At 44.0% G+C, this 24,955-nt stretch overlaps 1 protein-coding gene across 1 annotated transcript; it reads left to right on the plus strand.

The window, feature by feature from the left end:
* The first annotated feature begins 693 nt into the window (after nucleotides 1-693).
* Nucleotides 694-19,120, plus strand: LOC118795503 (transducin-like enhancer protein 1). Its single transcript, XM_036554025.1, has 20 exons — nucleotides 694-1,068; nucleotides 3,753-3,907; nucleotides 6,589-6,652; nucleotides 7,834-7,878; nucleotides 8,854-8,916; nucleotides 9,402-9,506; nucleotides 10,223-10,448; nucleotides 10,724-10,755; nucleotides 11,498-11,593; nucleotides 11,726-11,770; nucleotides 12,428-12,589; nucleotides 12,750-12,876; nucleotides 13,435-13,616; nucleotides 14,669-14,745; nucleotides 15,118-15,367; nucleotides 15,766-16,013; nucleotides 16,378-16,525; nucleotides 17,047-17,197; nucleotides 17,524-17,600; nucleotides 17,728-19,120. Exons 1-20 carry the CDS (start codon nucleotides 1,045-1,047, stop codon nucleotides 17,833-17,835), a joined length of 2,385 nt encoding a protein of 794 aa, XP_036409918.1. The 5' UTR covers nucleotides 694-1,044; the 3' UTR covers nucleotides 17,836-19,120.
* The last annotated feature ends 5,835 nt before the right edge of the window (nucleotides 19,121-24,955 follow it).

The raw sequence follows: 24,955 nt of genomic DNA on the forward strand, positions 1-24,955 counted from the left end.
TATTATGATCGCTCATTGGTGGGTACAGGCTACGATGATTATGGTCGAGTTGAACCCCACGTGGAGAGTTCAGACGTTCATTGATCAATTCCATGCGCCCACCCTCGTCTGTATCGGTAATTTACTGGCGCATCAAACTCGAAACTCCTCAGAGGAAGTAGCCTAGTCTAAAAAGGATCTTGTACACGAAACAATAACATTTCACGGACGAAAGTCAGACGTCGGGAAAAAGAAATGTAAAACTACAGCAATTCAATTTACTATTAACATAATATTGCTAAACAATTACCATCTCGTATTTGTTTTAATTTGGACCTTTAAACGCATGTATTTTGTATATATGATCAAAAAATATCACATATAACTATCAAGCGATGGGGCAATAATTTTACATTGTTGTTTTTTAATGAAAAGAAATGTACACAAATCACGTCTCTCAAGAAGTGAACAACCCCTTTAAAAAAAAGCTTATAGGGAAAAGCCTGCTTGCGTCCACTTAATCATCTCGCTGCGACAACTGTCTCTCCCAATAGCTAAGTGCTCCTGTCGGTCCTGTCCCATTGAGGATCTGGAGGAAGGGAAAGTGCTTTTTTTTAACAGTACAGCACCGACCGAGACAAAGGGGGGTTGTGGTTAAGGCTCTGTTGAATGTCCCCTGGCCAGTCCGCTTCGGAACTGTGGTATCAGCTACACCTTTCTTCTTCGGCGGTACTCAGAGACTAACGCGGGGGGTAGGGAATGCATCGGGCGTTTTTGTAAAAGCGAAAGATAAAAGATTCTCTTCCTGCGCGGCGTTTTGTGCAGAAGAGACGACACCTTTTGTCCGTGGACGAAGCTGCCTGGATCTTTGGGCTGGCTATATGTTTTTATTTTTCTTTGTGTCGGAGATAAGGCGGAACAAAGAGAACTTGAACAGGGGATGAACGGAGCAGAGACGAGCTTGCCACAGCCTGCGAAACGAGGCCTGATGCGTTTATGAAAACAGTATAATCCGGTTCAGGAATCTTTTATAAAACAATAGAAAGGCTTTTAAAAACATCCAACATGTTTCCTCAAAATCGACCCCCGGTAAGTACCTGTAACCTAATGCTGTTCGATTGCCACCTTTTGCAACTTAGAAATAATTAGAGCTGGATGCAGTCTTGTTAGTTGAAAGTAGTACAGTTTGGATTGGTTTTTAAGGATGGAACCAGTCTTATTCGATAAGGCCTCCATTGTTAATTGAAGTTTGTTCGCCAGCAAGGTTACAACAGAGATCCAACTCTGAATGAGCGCACAAGACATACTCACTATCTCACGATGAGATAGAGAGACAAAATTAGTTTTATCCTTTGTTAGCTAACAGTGAATGTGATTTTTTTTGTTTGTAAAGTGGCGTCTGATATGTACCCCGTACCATCAATCAGAAAACCAGTTTAGAGTTTTTTATTTGATCTTTGGAGACTGGATTTTGGCTAGACTATTTAGGGCTTGTTGGTACTTAAGAGAAACATAAATAAGGTGCTGACATGTTCATATGATGTATCCTCAGTCGAGATGGAGTTTGAAAGAAATACGAATATAATAGTTTGCTAGCTGTCAGATTAAAAAAAATCGAATGAAATTTGACTTGAATTATCGTGGCGGCAGTACCAGAATTAACACTGATATGTTTATCGATGATGAGTGCATTTAATTAAATTATAGCTTATCTCGCGTAGCACAGGGCTGAAATGAAATGACACGACATTGACATGACTTATGATGCATGTGCCGTTGTCTGTGTTTGCTGAGAATCGCTCGGTTACACTTGAGAAGCTGGCACCGTTGTTCGGGGTTGTTACATTTCGCCATCGGGAGTGTTGACACACTAACCTAATCATCGGATATCTCAGAGGAACTGTTACGTCAGCGTTTCTCTTCTCACGGTGTCTGCTTTTATGCCCCGCTGCTTGGGGCAATGACGATGATCTGTACATCTGCAGTTCTTTTTAACAATCTGTCTGATCCGTAGACATCTATAGGTAGCGCTGCTAACTGAGTTGGTCGAATGGGAATTAATGCTTGCGGTTTTGATCGTCCTGACCAAGACTTCGTCTCTGTGAGCACACTGTGTGTACAGCACAAACATCTACCATCAACAACACTGAAATTGACTGCCTAGTGTAATCAGATTATCATAGTTAATTCACGTTAATCTTATCAAGCAACGATATTTGCATATTCTGAGTCACGTCGAAGTCGTTAAAAAATCCCAGAAATCGATCAGAAGATTTCTCCCTATACGTTTCAGCTCTGAGCCTTGATAACGATAATGATGGTGATACTGGCTTTGTGCATGCCTGAAGACATACAGACTGAGGAACAGAAAACAGCTCTATAATTGTTCTCTTCCTCAGCGGTTGAATCAGTTGTTTTAGCTGCACTTGCAGATACTGTAGGTATGATGTGCTCTGCGTATGAATATTTTATATAATGTCACGATCCTGTAAGGTACTGGTGGTGAGTCCTTCAGTAATTTTCTCACCTTCACACAGATGGAAGAACATGCATCTGAGAATGTTTGTTATTCTTCATCCATATATCTTTGTCATGAACTAATTGGCCTAATTTTAGTTAATTTGCTTTAAAAATGGACTGCTGATCTGAGCTGAGTCTGATTAATCTTCTTGATGAATCGGTTCACCCCTGGCTTGCACTTTACAGCAAAGTGATTTGTATGAATTGCATTAATCTTAACTGCCGGGTTTTAATTCCAGAATGATGTTGGAATAGCAAGCAGCTGTCTGGTTTATGATGACACCAGTATTGCTGTTGAAACTACCTTGTGCTTGTTTTGAGCTTTTTAGCAACATATTATGTTTGTGTGTTAGCATCTTGACCAGTGTCACAGACATTCACTGTGTTCAGTATGTCTCACACCAGGTGCTGCATATACATGTATGTTCTGTTATTTAGCAGACATACTTATTCAGAGCTACTTAAAAAGAGCAACTACAAAGTGGATCAGTAAAGTGACACAGAAGACTGTACATGCAGGACACAACTGACCATGTTTGAGCTGTGTCATTTTTAATGCTTTTCAAAACCCTGTTTTGGAATTAGTGTCTCTTAATTAGTGCAGATCTCCTTTATTTAATAAAACTCTCTCCCCTGTACCCTCGTACAGGGACAGACCAGTGCCTGTCTCTGTCTGTCTCTCCCACTCTTTCTCTCTCTCTCTCACTCAACCACTGTCTCTTTCCTCACGGTCCTGTCTGCCTTCTCCCTCTCCCAGAATACAGCCTCTGCTCTTCTAGATTTCAGCTGCTCATGTTGAATAGAGTTTGCACAGCGTTAGCGTGTACAGTACCAGTCAAAAGTTTGGACACACGTACTCATAGAAGGGTTTTTCTTTATTTTTACTATTTTCCATATTCTAGAATAATAGTAGAGACATCAAAACTATGAAATAAAACGAATGGAATTATGCAGTGACCAAAAAGTGTTAAATCAAAACTATCTTATATTTTAAATTCTTCAGAGTAACTAAAATATTTTTTTTATTAAAATCAATATAAATTCATACGTAGGCATCAACTTCACTGTTTATATTTGTCTAAGAAACAAATTTCAAGCATTTGAGCATAAGTCTTTAAATCAAAATGTCTTTGAATGCATGTTTCTCGTGTTTCTTAATCAGCTGTGTCCAAATTTTGACTGGTACTGTAGGTTTCACAGAGCCTAAATGAATGAATGAATGAATGTGGCCTTTTTCTCTGCCCCACTTGCAGGCACCTCTCCAGCCACCCCCTGGGTCCTCAGCGTCTGCAGTGGCAGTAGCAGCAGCAGCAGCATCAGGACCCCCCCAGTCTCTGAAACTCACCTACCCCGAGACCCTGGACCGCATCAAGGAGGAGTTCCAGTTCTTACAGTCTCAGTACCACAGGTAGGCCTGGTTTTGCATGTGTGCTTGGTACTGCAGGTAGTCCTGATATCACAGGTATACTCAGTACCAGAGGTAATCCTCATATTACAGGTATGCTCAGTACACCATTTAAACCTAATATCACAGGTATACTCACCATTGCAGGTAGGCCTTGACATGACAGGTATGCGTAGTAGCACAGGGAAGCCTTTTAAATAAACAGGACTGTGGGTGCTTTTATATGAGTTTATATCAAGGATAGAGGATAGAGAGGCCTAGAAGAATGCTGGGAAAGTGGAGTGCCTCTACCTTTGTTCCTATGACCAACAGCCTGGTTGGGGGGGGGGGGGGGGGGGCGTTTGGCAGACAGACAGCTGAAACACAGGTACTGACAGGTGAAACATTAGACTCAGTGAGGGAAGCAGGGAAGAGTGAGAATAAGAATTCTTTCCAAGGCTTACTGGCAGCACAGCTTAGTCCTCCTTCTGTAATATTTGATGTATGTGGCTTATGTAGGTGTTGGGATATTGCATGAAGTAAAGTTAATACACTGCTCCCACACCACATTTATGTGTGTTTTTGGTGGTGCATGTGAGTTTTGGTGTGTATGTGTGCATGTGTGTGCATGTGTGTGCATGTGTGTGCATGTGTGTGCATGTGTGTGCATGTGTGTGCATGTGTATGCGTGTGTGTGTGTGTGTGTATGTGTGTGTAAGTGAGTGTGGTCAGCAGTGTAGTATATTTGAGTGTGTGAGAGAAAGAGATGAAAAAAGGAGGCACATGGGCCTGTGCAGACTGGTCTCATTATTTGTGGTTGAGGATTTCTTCGCTTGAAGCCATGGGTGGTTCTGTCATATGATCTGAGTCTTTTATATGTATGTGTGTTGGCACTGGGGTGTGTGACCAAGCATGTGTTTGTGGTTAGAATTATGGGTCTTTGCTCGAGGTTTAAAAGGCTGTGTTTCTGTGGGGGAGTGTGTTTGTTATAGCGAGGTGATGGTTGGATTGTAAATTCTCAGTCAGAGGGAGAGGGCTGTTTTGCAGTTCTGCGCTGTGGTTTGGGAATGTGTAGGGGTATGAGTGTGTGTGTATGTGTGTGTGTGTGTGAGAGAGAGAGAGAGATGTACTGCAGTGTGTCACTGTGTGAGAAGGGGATTGGGAAAAATTGCTGTAATTTGTGGCTGTCTGCTGGCCTACTTTTTTGTGGCGGTAATCCTGTTATTTTTACATGAGCCCTTTGTGACAGCTCGATACAAAGAGAGGCTGTCATTATGTGAGTCCTTCAGACCTACGTGCTCTGTTGGACACAGAATGGAAAATGAGAAAACCGCAGGGTGTGTGTGTGGCTGATCTGTGTGTGTGTGTGGCTGATCTGTGTGTGTGTGTGGCTGATCTGTGTGTGTGGGTGGGTGTGTGGGTGTGTGGGTGTGTGTGTGTGTGGGTGTGTGGGTGTGGGTGTGGGTGTGTGGGTACGCATGTGCATGTGTGCGTGTGTGCAGCAGATGCTGGGTCCAGTTCTTGTCTTGGAGGGCCTAGATAATTTGTGGATCTAAATGAATTGCAGTTTTTCGCTGAATCAGAGAACCGAGGCAGGCTAATGGTACAGGGAAATCGGATCAATTATTATTCTTTTTTTTTTTTTTTTACTAACATGGAAATGTTCAGCACTCAGAATATTAGGTCTGCTGAAATTATTGTTATTGCACATAAAGTAGAGCCCATATAGACAGCATTAAGAGGGAATGTGTCATGCACATAGCCAGCAAAAAGTAAGGACAGAACAGTGTCGTGCATATAGCAAGTATAAACAGGGAATGTGTCGTGCATATAACCGGCATAAACAGAAAACGCAACATGCAAATAACCAGCATAAAAAGTAACTCTTTCCTTCATATAGCCAGCATGCACAACACCGTGTCATGCATTCATGGAGAGAACCAAGCTTCAGACACAACAATTCTGCCTCAATAATAGTAAAAAAGAGAATGTGTTTAATCCTACTCCACCCTCCATCTCTCCCCCTTTCTTTCTTTCCCTCTCTATCACTCTTTCTTTCCCTGTCCCTTTTTTCCTGCCCGAGTTATAAATGAGTTCATTCTTGGCAACAGTAGGAATCGAAGGGAGGTGGGTGAGTGGTTATTACATGTTGCAGGCTGGTAATGTGGCAGCATTAATCATATTCTAATTTCCTGGGCCCTTGTGCTCCAGACTGGCATAAATCTTTTTCTCACAAATAAGCGCACGTGCAGCTGTAAGTGCTGTGTGTGTGTGTGTGTGTGTGTGTGTGTGTATGTATGCATGTGTGAGTTTAGGTATGTATATATGTACATCATCAGCCATGCTGTGTTCTCCCAGTCAGTAACCTTCAGCCATTGCTCTCCCCTTGGTTCACTCATATCTCTCTTTATCTATCTCCTCCCTTGATTAAATAGTGCTTTATTGGTAGGACAAATAAAAGTAGCATTGCCAAAGAAGTAATGTAAATAATATTAAATGCAAATCTCTCTGTCACTCCCCCCATCTTTCTTTGTTTCATTGAAAAAGCTATGGCAGATAGTTTTCAAACCTCTTAGCCGTGATGGTTTGTGTGGGGTGTGAAAGTGTAAGAAAAAAAATCTGTTTATTTAAGATTGGATTTTCCATATTGAAATAAAGTCAATCTATCTCTCTCTCTCTCTCCCTCTCCCCTCTCCCTCTCTCAGTTTGAAGCTGGAGTGTGAGAAGCTGGTGACAGAGAAGACTGAGATTCAGAGACACTATGTGATGGTAAGGCTGCCCTGCCCCCGGGTTGATGACCCTGCCCCTGGCCACACCTGCCTTCTTTATGACTATTCTCTGGCCCACAGGGCTGTCCATTAGAGTTCAGAACTGCAAACGCCAGATTTAGCATTGCTTGCTCACTTATTCGTCAGAAATCATTTCAGATGTATTCAGGACATCTAACATCGCTGACGTTTTACACATTGTCCATTAATACATTTGGATATTTACTGAAGTGATTTATGGTGAGAACCTGGTTTATGCAGAGGATGTGGTCTGCCTGGTATTTAGACCTAAAGACTTAGAATGGCTCAGATCTACCAGCTATGTGATGGGTTTTACTATGTGGGAAGGCAATACGTAAGAAAACATCCGAGTACTTGCTGTCTGCACCCACAGCGTTGTGCTGTTGCCATGGATACAGAGGCTTGTCCGGATCCCTCTGATCTGTCAGTCACTTCCAAGCCCCACCTCCACCGAATCGGTCTTCGCTGCAGCTCATTTCATTCCTCAAAGTGCAGCAGATTAAGCTGTAAGCCGCAGAGCGGCCGGCTGAACTAGACCCATTAGTCATAACCTGATGATTGATGCAAAACCGGCAGACAGTGAAGTGCTTCCAGCTGTCCTGAGTAGTCCCAGTGCTGCTGCCGAATCCAGCTCCATTCCACTCCACTCGACTCCACTCCGGGTTTTAACGCGGATGCTGGCAGAGGTCAGGGCTCCTGTGTTGAGGCTGAGTCTGTGCCAGCGACTGACCCGGGCACCTGCTGTGGCTCTCGGCACCGCGCTGGCCGATTCTCAGAAAAGAGCAACCTGTTTCTGGCCGTTCAGTCTGGAGTTTATGGGTTGCGTAGCAACGCCAGAATCTTGGCACCAGTGCAGAGTATAACAGCCAGCTGTGAAGGACAGTATAGCAAGCGTGCCAGTCTGATACAGAACACATGAACCTCACACCAGACAGGTGTCCGTCACTCTGCCAGCTATTTATTTATCTATTTATTTGTTATTTATTGCTTCTCTTTATGCACACCAAACCTTGGCAGCTTACCGACAGAGGAGAGCGAGATAAAATACGCCGGGTTGCTTTATGTGTGCATGATGAAATGTTCATGTGTTCACATTAAATTTTATTGCCATGTTGTGGTGTTTCTGTCACGCATAGTCATTTCTCTTCTCCCCTTTTGCAGTACTACGAAATGTCTTATGGCCTTAACATTGAAATGCACAAGCAGGTAAGATGGCTCCTGTTCTTCAGTACATACAGAAATCCAAATATGTACTTGGTTTGTTTTGTCTGTGTAAATATGCACTCAGAATAATTGGCTAGGTCTTGGCCACGGAATGATTTTGTGGTGATCAGTGAACTCCTGTGCAGCTCAGGTGGAGCCACCCATAGATTTCAGATGATATCAAGTTTATGGAAATGTTATGATAACGAAACTCCCTGTCAGTCCATACTGAATATCAGCTCTTAAATTCTTAAAATCGGGTCACAGCCTTGTGCCTCTTCTTCCTCTTCTTCCTCCTCCTCATCGTTCATTTATGCTCTCCCTCCCCCCCTCCCCCCCACTGGCTCATGGACTGTCACTTCTCCTCACTGTGAGATCTCTTCCCCCCCCCCCCCCCCCCTTTGTCTTTTCCTCTCTCTCTTTCTCTCCACTCCCCCTCTCCTGTAAGTTTAATTTTGTCAATGCCGCCCACTAGCAAGAAATCATTGTCAGAGGTGGGAGAAGCAGTGAAAGATTCCTGCTGGCGGGGGGGTGGGGGGAGGTCTCGCCCTGTTTGCCTGGAGGATGGAGGGAGGGGAGTTCGCCTCCCTGTTAATAATTTGCTTTAAAGCTTTACATACGTGGATACACAGCATTAACCATTTTTCTCAGCAAATGCAGAAACTTAGTGACCCATAAGGGCAGCGATACTGTAGTGACCCATAAGGGCAGAGGTTCTGTAGTGACCCATAAGGGCAGCGATACTGTAGTGACCCATAAGAACAGTGTAACTGTGGTGTTCTAGAGTGGTATCTTCATGCTGATCTTTGTTCTTCGAGGCCCTGCATGGATCAGGTGAGTGGGCCTGATGCATAGGCCTTGCAGATCGGTGCAGCCAATTATATGACTCGCCAGTATAGCATTTTTCTCGTGGATCAGTGGCTGGGTTGCCAGGTGTGTCTCTTTGAGTGACAGTGCTGCCCCTGCTCTCCCCTCCAGACGGAAATCGCCAAGAGGCTCAATGTGATCTGTGCTCAGCTTCTTCCCTTCCTGTCACAGGAGGTGAGTTAGAACACATGCACGCACACGCACGCACGCACACACACACACACACACACACACACACACACAGAGAGGCAGAAGCAGAAACAGAAACACTACACAAGCGTGACTTATTGAACACTGTACTTAGAAGCACCTTCTCTACTGCAGTTTGGTTAATGCGGTTAAAAATGTGGAAATATTTCAACATGCTGCATATTTCTTTCCACTTTATTAAAAGGAACTGTTAAAGGTCAACAGATGATACACATAATAATCTGGCATCATTAGTTGTTGTTAAATTTCATGCCTTTTTAACTATGCTGTTATTGTGTGGTGTTGGTTTGTGTGGTTGCTGGGATTTTTTTTTCTTTTCAGATTTTGAGTTCATTAAGTAGCCCTTACACTGCAGAAACTGCATGCCTTCTCCATTTTAGATCCATTTGAAACTGATTTATTCATAAAGTCCCCCCTGCCCCTGACATCAGTATTGGTTTTTCCCTCAGCACCAGCAGCAGGTGGTCCAGGCAATGGAACGCGCCAAGCAGGTGACTATGGGGGACTTGAATGCCACGATAGGGGTACGTGGACTCCCCCCTCTGCCTGCGACAGTGTGTACCTCCATCTTCTCCTTTATATTTTTGTTGTTTTTTTTTTTTTGTTGTTCATGGTGCCGGTTTCCACTCTTTTGTCCATCAGGCAGGGAGAATTGGGAAGTGAAGAGAAGAGTTCACTCATTCAACAGTAAACCACAACTGCTGCCACAGGGAGCTCAAACCAAGCTCAGGACATTATATTCAATATAGTGAACTCCCCGTGTGTTGTGAATAATTGCATGCTTGTGTACTTAATATATTGCTTACTATATGCTTATTATACTGACTATATTGTCCCTTCTAATTCCTTTAATAAGTACATAATTACTGCCATCTCTGAGCAATATTTGTACATTCACTTCAGTATGGCAGTATTAAAGCAGTGTTAAAGGTGATATTTAACCACTTTTTGAGTGGCATCCTGCATCATCCCTTAAGCCATACATTATGAATCATACTTTTAGTTTTTCTTTCGTTTCTGTGTCTTTCATCGCAGAAAGTGGGGGGGGGGGGGGGGGGGTGTTAATCAACACCTTGTACCTGCAGAGGGTTATTAGGCTCTCTCAGATCCACAAACGTGGATGCAGGCCAGCCCAGTGTTCCGACTTTTTGGGGGGGGGGGGGGTGATTATGGAATTACTGTAACATCCAGTTGTGGTTCAGCCCTGGTCCGGATTGCTGTGAGCAGTCAGAGCCTCTGCAGTAACGGTCATGTTCTTCCTCTCCTCCAGCAGCTGTCCCAACAGGCCATGTCAGGCCTGCCCCTGGCCCCACACCCCTCTAGCCTGCAGCACCCTGGCCTGGCCCTGGGTGCGAGCTCCGGACTGCTGGCCCTCTCAGGGGCCCTGGGGGCCCAGCTGGCTGCCAAGGACGAGAGAGCACACCTGGAAGCTGTCGCTGCCGCTAATGCTGAGCACCACAGAGGTAACGGCAGGGCTGGCAGGCTGCCAGGCCCGCTAATGGGATCAGTGGGGAATAGATGTCTGGTGTGTGTTTCTGCGTTTCTGTGTGTGTGTGTGTGTGTGTGTGTGTGTCTCTATGTGTGTGTCTGTGTGTGTGTCTATGTGAATATCTGTGTGTGACTGTGTGAGCATATGTGAGTGTGCGTGAGTGATTGAACGTTCTTGACTGGACCACTTTGAGCTCTCCCCTCTGATTGGTTGGTTGCTCATATGAGTGTCATTGATTTGTCTGTTTTTGCTGATTATGGCGGTATGCTGCTGCTCTGCTGACTGGGATGGATGAAGACCGCGAGGCAGGACCAGTGAGTGCATCTGTCTGTCTTTCTCTCTCTTTCTCTTGTTTCAAATTCAAAATTTAAATATACTTTATTAGTATGGTGTGTATCACAGAGGTATATAGCCAAAGCCATCAGTAAATGACACATACTTTACTGCTGGGTTTTCCTTACCCAGAGGAACATTTAGTTTCTCTTCATTGTCCCTTTTATTAAATGTGAAGAGAAGTTAATATGAATATTCAGTAACAATTCATATTCAAAGTATTTTTTCTAATTATTTGACATTTGACATGCCAGCCTTTCTCCATGGCCAGGCTTTAGTCATTGAGCTGAACATGTACTTCGTGTGTATAATAGACAGCAAAGCAATACTAATTTTGTCTAACAGCAGATATGCTTGCTTTGTAAAGGGTCCAGTTAAAGTAGCAATTAAGTTTTCTTTGTAGTTTTCTCAATGTTCTCAGTAGAAGTTCTTGGTTTATTTCATAATTTGGCTGACTCTTGATTCATTGTTTAGAAGCTGAATCAATGCTGTGTTCTCTATTTTTGTATCTCTCCATCTCCCTCTCCATCTGTGTCTCTTTTTCTGTTTATCTTCAGTTAGCTTTATTAGCATGAGAAAATTTGGTAATTACTCTTCTCGAGGTCATGTTGTTAGGCATAGGTGTTGCTCCAGTCGCCGAGTCTTTTCTTGAAGCCATTAATTGTTTTCAGAGAACACGTTTCCCTCTCCTTTTATTTCCATTTTCTCTCTCCGCGGCCCCAGAGCTCTCTGTCTAATGGAGATAAGAGTCGATCCTCAGACTACCTCAGTAACGGAAAGAAGAGGAAGGCAGAGGAGAAGGAGTTCATGACGGACTATGTGAGTACCCCCCCACCCCCCCACCCCGTAACCCTCCTGAGGGGGGGCCCCCTAAAAGGAGGCCTAAGCCCTACGCCCCGTCATTGTTTTCACAAAACAAATCCACTTATTTTGTTTCTCTTTCTGTCCTAGGGCAGTGATGCTGAGAAGAGTGATGATAACTTGGTTGTAGATGAGGTTTGTGTATGCTTTGCTTTTTTCCCATTACGGATTCATATAACGAATGCAGAACGTTCTGTTGTTTCCAGCACCCAGTGCTGAGACATGGGGAGGTGAGTAGCACTCAGTAAGTGTGCAGTGCTAGCATCTGTCTCTCTGACTCTGTATCGCTGAGTGTGTCTGTGCCGTTCTGTTTTCTCTGACTCTGACATTTCAATTCAAATCAACCTTTTTGTCATGTTTGATAATACAAAATGAAAAAAATTACAAAGAAGTAATAGCTATAAATGAAAACTAGTGAACAATGATAGACAGCTATACTTCAGTAATTCTGTTATTTGTAATAATATAATATATGTGCCTAATTCTTTTATGTTGTTACTTACTGACAGTTCTTCAGGCTGTGACAGGCTGATATGTACTGTGCTGCTCGTAGGACTGCTCCTCCTTCCGCTAACAGGATCTGCAGTTTTTCTTTGTTTGACATGAATAAAATTAGTGCTGAATTGCAAAAGGTTTTTGAAATATAAATTCTTTATTTTTGAATGTTTGTTCACAATATAGGAGAAAGTGCATCTCTGTTTCTACCTTTCTTGTCTTGAAGTGGCCACATATTCGCTGCTCAGTGTTTGTCTGAGTTTCTGTCTGTGTCTCTGATCATCTCTCTGTCCGCAGGAACCCTCATCCCCACACAGTGCTCAGTCTTACTCCTCTCGGGAGAATGGCCTGGACAAACTTCCAGCCTCCCGCAAAGAGGCCCCGCCCCAAACCAGCCCCACCTCCTTGGCTTCCTCCAGTGGCACGACCTCCCCCTCTCGCAGCAAGGAGCTGCCACCGGTATACACACACACACATACAGACACACTCACACACACTTTCATACCGACAGACACCTCTAAATGGTGCTGTTTGGAGGTGCGCTCCATGGTTTGGGATTATGCTGTTTATTGGATATAATCACTGACAAGAAATATTCTCTCCTCTCTGTGTCTCTCAGAGGGACAAGTCCAGCACCCCTGTGCTGAAGCCCGGTACCCCCAGACCCCCAGAATCTTCCACCCCAGGCCCTAGTGTACCCCTGCAGTTCCGTCCTGTCCCTGGGAAGCCCGGCATGGACCCCCTGGGTAAGGCACACTTAACTGTGACACCACATCCCACATCCCCCTTGCTCACTGTTTAGGGTAAGTGGAAGGACTCTTTATATGGAGAGGGTATCTATCACACAAAGCTGCAGTGAGGTGTGTCAGCCAGCAGAGGACAGCATGATCCTGGTCAGGACTGGCTTGGCCACTGTTCTGCCTTGTTGTTGCCATGGACACAGCCTGGTTGACTGTGCGGCTGGTGATGAGAGCATGGTTGTGATTCTCGCGCATCTGTGAATGGAGTCTGAATCTGGCACATACTGTTCACTACTTAAATGGGCCACAGAACAACCAGTTACGTACGTGCAAGATGTGACAGTGATGCTGTAGTTACAGTGCCATCTGCCAAGCGTGTTTTTTATTTGGCCTTTATGCTTACCCATCATCCTCTGCTCTGCTGTTATTTTATCCGACTTCAAAGGTAAAGGGAACGGCAGGGGTGTTGCTGTTATGAATTTGCATATCTGGCTCTCAGTGCCTGTAAAGCGTTCCTGAATGCTTCTGTCTTTTCTGTTGTCTCCCGCCCTCTTTCCCCACCAGCTTTGGGCCTGAGGAACCCCCTGACGGTGCAGGGTGCCTACCCCGCTGGCGCGTTCGGACTGCCCCTCGCTGGGGTGAACGGGGAGCTGGGTGGGGCAGCAGGGTATGGGGCAGGGCTGCACCCCCTCGTTTCCTCACAGATGAACGGGGCTGCCGCGGCCAGCTACGGGCGCACACACGTGGTGAGAGAGAGCGAGAAGGAGAGAGAGAAGGGGAAGTAAAGAAAGAATAAAGGAGGGCGAGAGAGGGAGAGAGATTCTACAGTCTGCAGCCCCCAGACCCACAAGACACAGAGGTCACATTCTTCCCTTATTCAAACAAACTGATTCTGCCATCTCCCGCAGAACAAGGGCCGCGGCGGATGCTTTCTCTGCTCTGAATTCCATGCCAGACCTGAGCCCCAGTAGTAAATTTAAATAAGCAATAGCTATGATTTCTCCAAAAAAGGGTAAGATTTGGGGAAAATGGATTCCAATTTATTCTCAGTAACACTGCCCCTGACCACACCCTAAACTACCCTTACCTGTAACTGATAATTAATGCCTCTGTGAGCTTAAGTAGAGCAGTGAACGCACTGGAAAAAAGGCTTGACCAAACACGGGTATAGTATTACCAAAGCACTATTATTTACATATATATATATATATGCACACGCACACACACACACACACACACACACACACACACACACACACACACACGGGGTGAAAAAAAGAGGGACAGAGATGGGTATGGGTGTGGAGACTTTTAATATTGTTAACATTAATAAAACATGCTTTGCGTTGTGATTCCTTGACCCGTATCTTCACAGCCCTCATGTGTTGTATTCCTTGCCATCCTTGTGTGTGCCCACTGATGAATGCCTCGAGGTTGAGATCTGTTTGTTTGTTTCAGACTTTTATGCTGTTTAAACCTTTATCTGAGAGGCTTTATTAAAAACTAAATTTCTGAATGAAACTTGCAGTTTGTACCTTCCTTGTGGCTTCCCATTGTGTTACCATGGTGTGTTCTGTTGGTTTTGGATTTTTGAGTACAGTGGTTGGACTTCTGTTTCCTGAACCCTGCATTAAGACCTAAGGAGATGTTAACATAGAGGTGACAGGGAGGGACGTATCAGTTAAAGCAATGAAAACACATGAGAAACACCAGTGGTTTGGTCCCACACATATGTGGGTGTACGGGTGACATAATGTACGTGTCTGGGCACACTAACGCCCCTCTCCTCTCCCCCCAGGTCGGTTACGAGTCTCCCCACCCGCACATGAGGATCCCAGGACTAGCCCCCAGCATGCAGCCGGCCTCAGGAAAACCGTGAGTCCCTCGCCCTCTGTCCCTAAGAATCCTCTCTGTGCTGGTCATCCTGTTAGCACACAGTCAGCTTAGTGAGTGGAGGCTCGTTAGGTAAGCAGATGGCAAGGAACCGGCTTTGCTGAGTTGTACCTCACTGCCTTCATACGTCCGTGCTGGTGTTGATTCTCAGAGGCAGCACTCTAGTGTTGGTGTTGATTCTCAGAGTCAGTACTCCAGTGTTGGTGGTGATTCTCAGAGGCAGCACTCTAGTGTTAGTGTTGATTCTCAGAGTCAGTACTCCAGTGTTGGTGGTGATTCTCAGAGGCAGCACTCCAGTGTTAGTGTTGATTCTTAGAGTCATTTCTCCAGTGTTTTTTCCCCCCATCTCTACAGAGCCTACTCCTTTCACGTCAGCGCAGACGGGCAGATGCAGCCGGTGCCCTTCCCTCCGGACGCTCTCCTGGGCCCGGGCATCCCGCGCCACGCCCGGCAGATCCACACCCTGACCCACGGGGAGGTGGTGTGTGCCGTCACCATCAGCGCCTCTACACGCCACGTCTACACCGGCGGCAAAGGCTGCGTCAAGGTGTGGGACATCAGCCAGCCTGGCAGCAAGAGTCCCATGGCCCAGCTGGACTGCCTGGTGAGAGTCCACACTGACAGTGCTTACACTGACACCACCACAGAGACTAGTGTGGCATAGTGGTACAGAGCAGGACCAGTAACCGAAAGGTTGCTGGTTCGAACCCTCGCTGGGGCACTGCTGTTGTAACCCATGGGCAAGATACTTAACCCAGAATAGCCTCAGTAAATATTCAGCTGTATAAATGGATAACATGTAAGAATTGTAACCTGTGTTAGTCGCTCTGCATAAGAGCCTCTGCTAAATGCCCATAATGTAATGTAATGTATTTTACTGTAACACACTGTGACTGCTTTACTAGAACACACTGCAGTTCTTACTGTAAGACTGTGACAGCTACTCTTGCTAATGCAATCCAAAAGTTTCATTGACATCATATTTCTGTTGTACCCAATCAGAACAGAGACAACTACATCCGCTCCTGTAAGCTCCTCCCAGACGGGCGGACTCTGATAGTCGGTGGGGAGGCCAGCACCCTTTCGATCTGGGACCTGGCCACACCCACTCCTCGCATTAAGGCGGAGCTGACCTCCTCCGCCCCGGCCTGCTACGCCCTCGCCATCAGCCCCGACAACAAAGTGTGCTTCTCCTGCTGCAGCGACGGAAACATCGTGGTCTGGGACCTGCAGAACCAGACGCTGGTCAGGTAACCTAAGAGACGGGTTTACATCAGTTGTTTTACAATTTTTACATGTTATCCATTTATACAGCTGGATAATTACTGAGGCAATTCTGTGTTGTGCCATGCCCAAAGGTACAGCAACAGTACCACGGCAGGTAGTCGCACCAGCAATCCTATGGTTGCAAGCCCTGCTCCTTACCACAATGCTACACAGCTGTTTATAAAGACAGTTCCCTTTGTAAACCCTCTGTCTTGTCCGCTGAGGAGAAAGGATAGATTTTTGTGATTTATGCAGTACGCAGTGAGACATTAGGGTGCAGTTTGTGTGCATTGGGTCTGACGGCAGTTCCAGCACAGTGAGTGTTGTTGTGGGCCCTGGGTCCCGCAGGCAGTTCCAGGGCCACACGGACGGGGCCAGCTGCATTGATATCTCCAGCGACGGGACCAAACTGTGGACAGGTGGGCTGGACAACACAGTTCGCTGCTGGGATCTGAGGGAGGGGCGGCAGCTGCAGCAGCACGACTTCACCTCTCAGGTACCTGGAAACACCTGGACACAGAGGGGCTACACTGGGATATAGAGGACCTTTACAGAGATATAGAGGGGCTACGCTGGAATATAGAAGGTCTACACTGGGACGTAGAAGAGCTTTATTGGGATATAGTACGGCTTTACTGGGATATAAATGGGCTATACTGAGATATAGCACTCCGGTATAGATTGGCAACACAGGGTATGGGCTAAACTGGGATATTGTGGAGCTTTACAGGGATATAGAGTGGCTACACTAGAATATAGAAGGTCTCCCCTGGGATATAGTGGGGCATTACTTGTATTCTTTGAGTCTGGCAGTAATGCCCCTCTCAGAGATGGCCACACAGATGCATATTACTGCCAAAGCAATTTTCATAGAAATATGACAAAACCATAGTAAGCAACTGCTAAATTCCTGAAAATTCCTTAAATATTGAAACAAGAAGGATAATAACAACGAATGACAATAAACTCTACGTCTCTGTACCCCCTCCCTCTCCCTCTCCCTCTCCCTCCATCCAGATCTTCTCTCTGGGCTACTGTCCCACAGGGGAGTGGCTGGCAGTGGGGATGGAGAGCAGTAATGTGGAAGTGCTGCATGTCTCCAAACCTGATAAGTACCAGCTGCACCTCCATGAGAGCTGTGTGCTCTCTCTCAAGTTTGCCTACTGTGGTGAGCTGACGTCTGCATTCCTGCTTTTGTTGCTGTTGTTGTCCATCTGCTGATTGTGTGCATGCGAGCATGCGCGCATGCCTCTTTCTCGATTCCATTTGTGACTCACTCTGCTAATGTTGCTGATAGTTTACTGACGAGCGTGCACACGTGCATGCATGGATCTGCCTGTAAGTGCTTTGTAGTTCCAAAGACTTTGCACATTTTCAATTTGCACATCTGCAGGATTAAATTAAAACCTTTAAATGTACTATTATAGTGTGTTACCATGAAGGTGTTGATTATGATAATTGTTGATTTCTCATACAGTCTCTTTGCCCCTGCAGGTAAATGGTTTGTAAGCACTGGGAAGGACAACCTCCTGAATGCGTGGCGGACTCCGTATGGATCCAGTATATTCCAGGTACACCTTCTCAGTGATCTACCACACCACAGTGTGAATTGAAGCGTTAACAACTGAGCAGTAATTCTGGCTGTAATTTTATGTAATGGAAGATGGTTCCTTTGTGCTGATTGCTTTCTCTCTCTAGTCGAAAGAGTCGTCGTCGGTGCTCAGCTGTGATATCTCGCCAGACGACCAGTTCATCGTCACAGGCTCAGGCGACAAAAAGGCCACTGTTTATGAGGTAATCTACTGAGGCACGGTCACTGATGGAATGACATCAAAGCATGGTTGTCACAGCGCACCAAAGACTGGAGAGGGAGCGTTAGCCAGAGAGCGCTACAGAAAGATGTGCTGTTTTTTTGGTTCTTTTTTTTTAAACTGTGAACTGTATGGCGAAGATGACATCAGATGGCGGGAAGTTTGGACCTTTTTTTGCAGCTTGGATCACCATGGCTACAAACACATGGGATTTTTCCAAAGACTGGGAACCTTTTTTTTAGGAAAAGAAATCAAACCTCTGATGGAAATGAACCAAGCAAAGAGGCTTCATTTGATTGTGGGAGCGGGAGTGGGAGTGTGGGTGGGCTGGCTGTCTATGACGTGTGTGCGTGTATGTGTGTATGTGCGTGTGCGTGCACGCGTGTGTGTGCGTATGACTCATGTTCTAGGCCACACACTTCAGCAGTGAGCTACTGTGAGCAGGGTTCAAATATCTAGTTGTTTTTTATCTGTAGTCAGGTTGTACAGCTGTGTGATTGCTGATGGTGTACAGTGCATATAACATGCTGGTTGGAAGCATTCAGATGCAGACGGTCAGTTTCAGGGAAGCATTTCTGCCCACAGCTTTAGATTTTTATTAGTCTCAAACAGGGCACATATGTAGGCAGACATTGTCACAACTGTAAATTAACTGCCTCAGTATAAACAATAACCTTAATATTGTTTTATATGTTTTTTCTGTATAAATAAAGAACCCTCAGAAGTCCTTTGGCAGACAAACTTGGTTTTAGAGTCCTACAGTTTTCTTTCTTTTACGGCATGTTCCATATACTGGAGAAATGCAGGGTGGTAGCAAATTTAGCCAATTTCATATCCACTAGACTGCAGAGACAGTGGAGCCATAAATCTTGGTGCAGCCGAGAACTTTTGTCTTGAGGCAGCTTATCATTTCAAGTTTGTTGTTTGTCACCCAAAATCACTGTGTCCTGATAACATGAAAGACTATATTTTTGTAATTTTTTTTTCCTCCCAAGTTTGTGCTTGCACTATGGAAGTGATGTCATCCAGCATGAGCTCCAAACTGGACTCAATCAGCCAGGTTTTACCCCAATGTGAAATACCTTTCACAAAAACCTCCTCAAAGCTGTTTGGTGATCCCTGGCTCTTGAGGTTTTGAAGGGCTCAGCTGGCTTTAAAGGCAGATTTCTCCAGGCTTCCGGTCAGTTGTGTCCTATTCTGACTGATCTGGATATGAGGTGGGTGTCCTCATGTATCTTTCTGCACACTGTACTCACCCCCACCCCTGTGCACAAACAATCCAAGCATGTGTCCCATTTTGGTATGGTGGGGGGGAGGGGGGGGTTGTTCAGGGTGAGGGGGTTTAAGTGGCATAGTCGTAGTTTTAAGTAATGAAATGAGACCAATAAACTATTTTGTATGGTTTTCAAGGTGATTTCTTTCTATTATGTTTCATGAAATGTGTGCACAGATGCATATTGATGACATTTGCATTTGTGTCGCTTCTGTAAAATTGAAACTATTATCATCTAAAGAAGGGTTTAATTCTAAAATTAAAAAATACAAAACCTATTTTATATTCATTTTTGAAGCTGTATGGAAACCACTAGGAAACTCTGTGCTTTCCATGGAGGCACACTGTGACTTATTTGTATAATTATACAAATGCGTATGTATATAGTTTATGATTGCAAGGATTCCTGCTAAAGGTACATGTGATGACTGCATTAGCAGCATCTGCTGAAGCAATACCGGACTGCCTACAGAAGCACAGGTCTGCTGAAGCAAAACTGAGGCACAAAAATGGGAAATGATACATGCAGTGCTTCAGGGCAGTTTGAGATGAGCAGGTGTTGCTATGGGAACGCACACTGCGAGTATAGCACCTCTGTCTTAAAGCAAGGCCCCACTATATCCCAGTGTAGCCCCTCTTTATCCGCGTGCAGCCTACCTATATCCCACTAAAGCCCAGTAGAGCTTTTCTATATCTCAGTGTAGACCTTCTATATTCCAGTGTAGCCCCTCTAAATCCCAGTGTAGGCCCTCTGTCCAGGGGCCTCATTTATAAAACGTTCTTACACACAGATTTGATGTTAGAATGTGCGTACGCTCAAATCCACACCAAAGTTCAGATTTATAAAAACGGCCTTTGATATGGAAAAGTACGTCAGGTTTCAACTTGGCGTACGCACATTTCCTTGTGGCAATATTGGAGTACTGCAAGTATTCGGAAATCTAAGGGCACCAACCAGGGTTTCTGGTAGGATTTTTTTCTTGTCGGTCCGGTGTCCAGAAAGAATTATTATTATTATTATTATTTATTACTATTATTATTATTATTATTAGTAGTAGTAGTAGTAGATGCTGTTGTAGTTGTACTGCCAGATTGAACACACACGCAGGCTATACGTAATGGTTTGCACAATAAAGTTATCAATAAATTAAAACAACATAAGCTAGGCTACTTGTGGAAAACAAAACAAAAACACACATTGGTTTTCCAAAACTACCCCTATTAGCATAATTGACACATCCTTGAAGGAAATGTATTTAATATACATATTAGCCTATGGTTCCACATGTGTAAAACATTTCAGTCAATCTATAGGCTGTAAAATGTCCAATAATGCAATGGTTTGCAAGAGGAAGAGTGGCAGCAGTGGCACTTCTCGAAGATCTTGCCAACCAATGGCAGATCTTTGCGCATGATGACGAGTGGCTGATAAGCAGGCAGTGTTGGGAGTAACTAGTTACATGTAATGGTGTTACGTAATTAAATGACAAAATAAATGTAATTGTAATCCGGTACTGTTACTGAGAAAAAATATGTAATTAAATTAGTTACTAATCAAAATGTTGGTGATTACAAAGGGGTTACATCCGAATATATTCTTTTCGGTAAGAAGACTATATGCAGAATTATAACATTCATTCTGTTGCTTTGCATCTTTTCGCTGTGCAGGAATGCCTTCTTTTGGCATATTTCTGGACAACGCGGGTCAGCAAAGCCATTAAGACAAATTTGACCATCAAAGGTAGGATGGCTTACAGGGAGCTGTCTCTACATCTGCATTTATTTGGCAGTATGCAATCAAATTTTGAACGTTGTTTTTGATTGGTTCTCTTGTTTGAATATAGACCGCTTCGTCTGCCAATCAAATCAATGCACATTACTTTGATGAAGTAATTAAAATAGTTACATTACATACTACATTTTTAACAGGGCAGCTAGTAGTCTGTAACCTATTACATTTCAAAAGTAACCTTCCCAACACTGGAAACTGACAAATTAACCTCTGGGATGAGCACTAGAAAATGACCACACATCCCTGCATATGTGTAAGCGGTGCTGTGTACAACCTCTCACATTCTGCCTCTCTTTCTCCTGCTCCTTACCTCACTCTGTCTTCTCTCTCTCTCTCCCTCCTTCTCTCTCTCTCTCTCTCTCTCTCTCTCTCCTTCAGTTATAGCCTTCTGTAGGGCCCCCTGCTGTGGGGACACATGAAACAGCATTATCTAACTGCAGGGATTAATCAAGTTGTTATTCATGCTCTATCTCAGAAGCTAATCAGCCTGAGGGGGTAAATCTTAGCACTTTGGAGTCATCACATTACATTACATTTGCTTACCACATGCTCTTAACCAGAGCGATTTACGTACCTTAGTGACACATATCTTTTTTACATGTTATCCATTTATGCAGCAGGATATTTACAGAGGCAACTCAGGTTAATTGCTTTGCCCAAAGGTGCAACCGCAGCAGCCCACCTGGGAATCAACCGGGAAACCTCTGATTTGTGAGCCCTGCTCATTACCGCTACACCACATGACTGCCTGGGACGTGCTGAAGCCCAGTGTGGTGAACTTTGGCTGGTCTCATATGTCATCCGCACAGCTTGCTAGAGCACCTGTGCCTACAAGTCCTAGGCTTGCATGTGTCTGTCATTGGTCATTGTGTGTTTCCATTCCGAAAGTCTAAACGCAGAAGATCAATATATGAGATCGATATCACTGACGCCAAACAATAAAAATAGCTTTCCCATTGAAAGAGCTCCCGCTTATGCCAGCAGGCATGTGGTTTAAAATGGAGGCTGCAAAGAGACAGGCATATGCCAGGGGGCAAGCTGAACATTATCCAGGATATTACCAAACCCTGTTCTTCACCAAGACTATCATATGGGGAAAAATTCAAATTGATCCAGGATCATACAGCTGAATCCAATTCCACCAAGCATCATATGGAAAAATCTGAACTTGATCTGTTGGCACACAGCACAGACTGTATTATTTTGTAGCCTCTAACAATCTTAATACTCATACAAAGCAATGCAATTAATTCAAGGAAGGCTCTATGTTAACCTATTTGGACCTGCAAAACCATTTCATATAGGCTATCCAATATGCTTTGACATACACATCATACAAACGTGTAATACTTCAGAGACAACATACATTTTCTACAATGTACAATCTACAGCCTTTATAAAAAAGTTCGCAAAAAGTTCACATATGTTAAATGTGAAACACATTAGAAATCATTCAATATGATTTCATCATACCATACGACACACAATAAAATTATTACCGCCGTCGGTATGTTCGAACCATTTCTTCAACCGGTTCTCCACTTTGCTCTATGGTTCGCCAGACGGGACGGCTGTCCTAACTAATAAACGTTGCCTTCCCCCACGTTGGTTCTCGAATATCAGAAGTTAAAGACCAATCGTGGTGGCGGCTGGAGAGAGAGGACAGCTGAGATCGATTGGGATTCTGGGCGGCGCAGTTTCAACTATCACGTATCCTTTTGTCGATTGTCGTATTACATACGTGTATTCAATGGCTAACTTCAACCTGTTTCGTCATACAAGTAAGACATTTCCTTTTACACGTTTTTCTTTTGAACACTGAAAGAAAAGGTGCATTTTTAGGTAAACGCAAGGCAGTTTTGGATAGTTGTAATTTACGTTTATAAATAATTTAAGTTACATTATGTCGAGCTACTAGATTTTTTAAAAATCAAATCACACACAGTAATAATAACTTATTTGAGAGGCACATATGGGAATTCCCCAGTTGCTTAAAACAATAATGATTGATTGGATTCTATCCGAGGCTTCGCTTACGGCTGTCCCTTTAATGTGTGACCTCGCCATTAACACGAGACTCGTCTCTGTCATCCAGCCGCAGCGTCAGCGTATATCGATCGCTCTGATAGATTAGTTCTGCCCTATGACACGGTCACTCGCCCTCCTCTGACACCATTATCATCTCTTACCGCCTCCAGCCCGAACTCCCAGGCTGCTGTCGGTCTCCAGATTCGTTTAGAGCACGCGTGGCAGCTCCAGCTGTTGCGAGCGTGAGTGGATGTGTGTCAGTGGGTGACAGCTACCTCATCTGATTTCTACTGCAACAATGTTTCGGGAAATAACATCTCTGCAAAAAAAAAAAAAAATAGATTAAGCAAGACAAAATACTTTGTTATGGAACTGTGCCTCGGTACTACTGTTGATATGATGTTGGTAAAGACACAGATATAAACAGATATTATCATCACCATAATAAAGCTAACTTGATTTGGGGGGGGGGGGGGGCAGGGAGAGAGAGAGAGAGAGAGAGGCTGACAGCCAACCCTCCCTGGGAGAGCTGAGTAAAATAAAATAGTGCAGTGTACATCACCTCTGTAGTGTGAGTGTCTCTGTAATCAAAGAATGATGGAGAGAAAGGGGGCAGGGAGAGAGGAGGCCACTCTAAATGAGACGATCATGCTTCATCCAGAGGCATTTTGCTGTCTTCTTTCTCCCCCACTCCCTTTTACCTTTGTCTTAGCCTGGGATTGAGTATAATGTCGTAGCAGGAATTATGGGACTTCTCCACAGCTGCAGGCATTTTTTTCCCTCTATGATCTGGGTATATGAGTGCATTTGTGCCTCAGGTTATAGTGGAACCTGTATGTAAAGGGATTGTTTTTACTAAGTGAATTTTTACGAAGCTGCATGAATTTATATGACTTACTCACAAAACCTATAAGGATATATGGAAAAGAAAACAGGCATTGTAATCTGTAATAGGGGAGATTTTTTTGATATGATGGTTTAAATCAACAACTCCCCCTAGTGGGAATTTTGTGATCTACAGCTATACCCCAACACAATTTCAGCGTATTTTTTAAGCTTTTAGAGGTCACAATGTACCCATACAGTGCTTTTACTTAAATACCAAGAGCCACAAACTGAGCCAGGGTTCCATAGCAAAACATTTTATACAGGGGCAGAATATCATCTGCTCAACATATTCTTTTTTTAACAGAGAAGTGTTAAGGAACACTGCAAGCTATTTAAGTTGTACTGGAAAATAGCATCCTACATAATGAATATACAAGCATTGTCATCAATCATCATTTTTTGCACTTTGATTGGACTCATTCCTTGTCAAATGTTCTAAGGAGAGGGGATTTTGACATCAACTGTCTCAGAACTTGCTTTTGTTGTATCAGATGGTATAAGGTGATGAAAGGGGTGTCCCAACTGTTTTTTTTTTTTTTTTTTTGTGAAAATGTTTAATGGTTGAATAGATCAGTACATTAATTTAGACTTAGGCAGCCAGCTTTGTCTCTGAAGTCTCCTGTAAAACTGCATTATTTCAAAAGTATCACTCAGATTTGGACAAGCCTTGTTTCTAGTCATACATAAACCCCCAAGGAACCCAAATCAACAGTCAAAAGTCAAATTTAAGCCTCTAAGCAACAAAACATTAACAATTAATTGAACAGTATATAATGTAATTTCTCCATGTCAAGTAGTATGGAGCTGTCCTCCTCAAATTAAATTCTAAAGACTTGGCAGATTGCTTGGGTCCAAAATTGTGATGGTTATTTTTTTCCTTTTAAGAGAATTACATTTATTAATTTTATTCTGTCTTTCAAATGACCAAATCCAGGCAGCACCATCTAGTGGACACATCTGGTTACAATGAAGCTGTATGTTTTCCAAAAATGAGAACACAAAACTTAATAAATGTAATTCTCTTGACAGGAAAATGTTCCCTGTGACAGCACTTACTCCCCTTGTGGTAATGTTTCCCACTGTAACACTGTATTTCAAGGATGGCCATAATCAGTATCTGTGTAGCTAATTGCC

This window comes from Megalops cyprinoides, chromosome 20 (genome assembly GCF_013368585.1).
Source record: "Megalops cyprinoides isolate fMegCyp1 chromosome 20, fMegCyp1.pri, whole genome shotgun sequence".
Classification (NCBI taxonomy): domain Eukaryota; kingdom Metazoa; phylum Chordata; class Actinopteri; order Elopiformes; family Megalopidae; genus Megalops; species Megalops cyprinoides.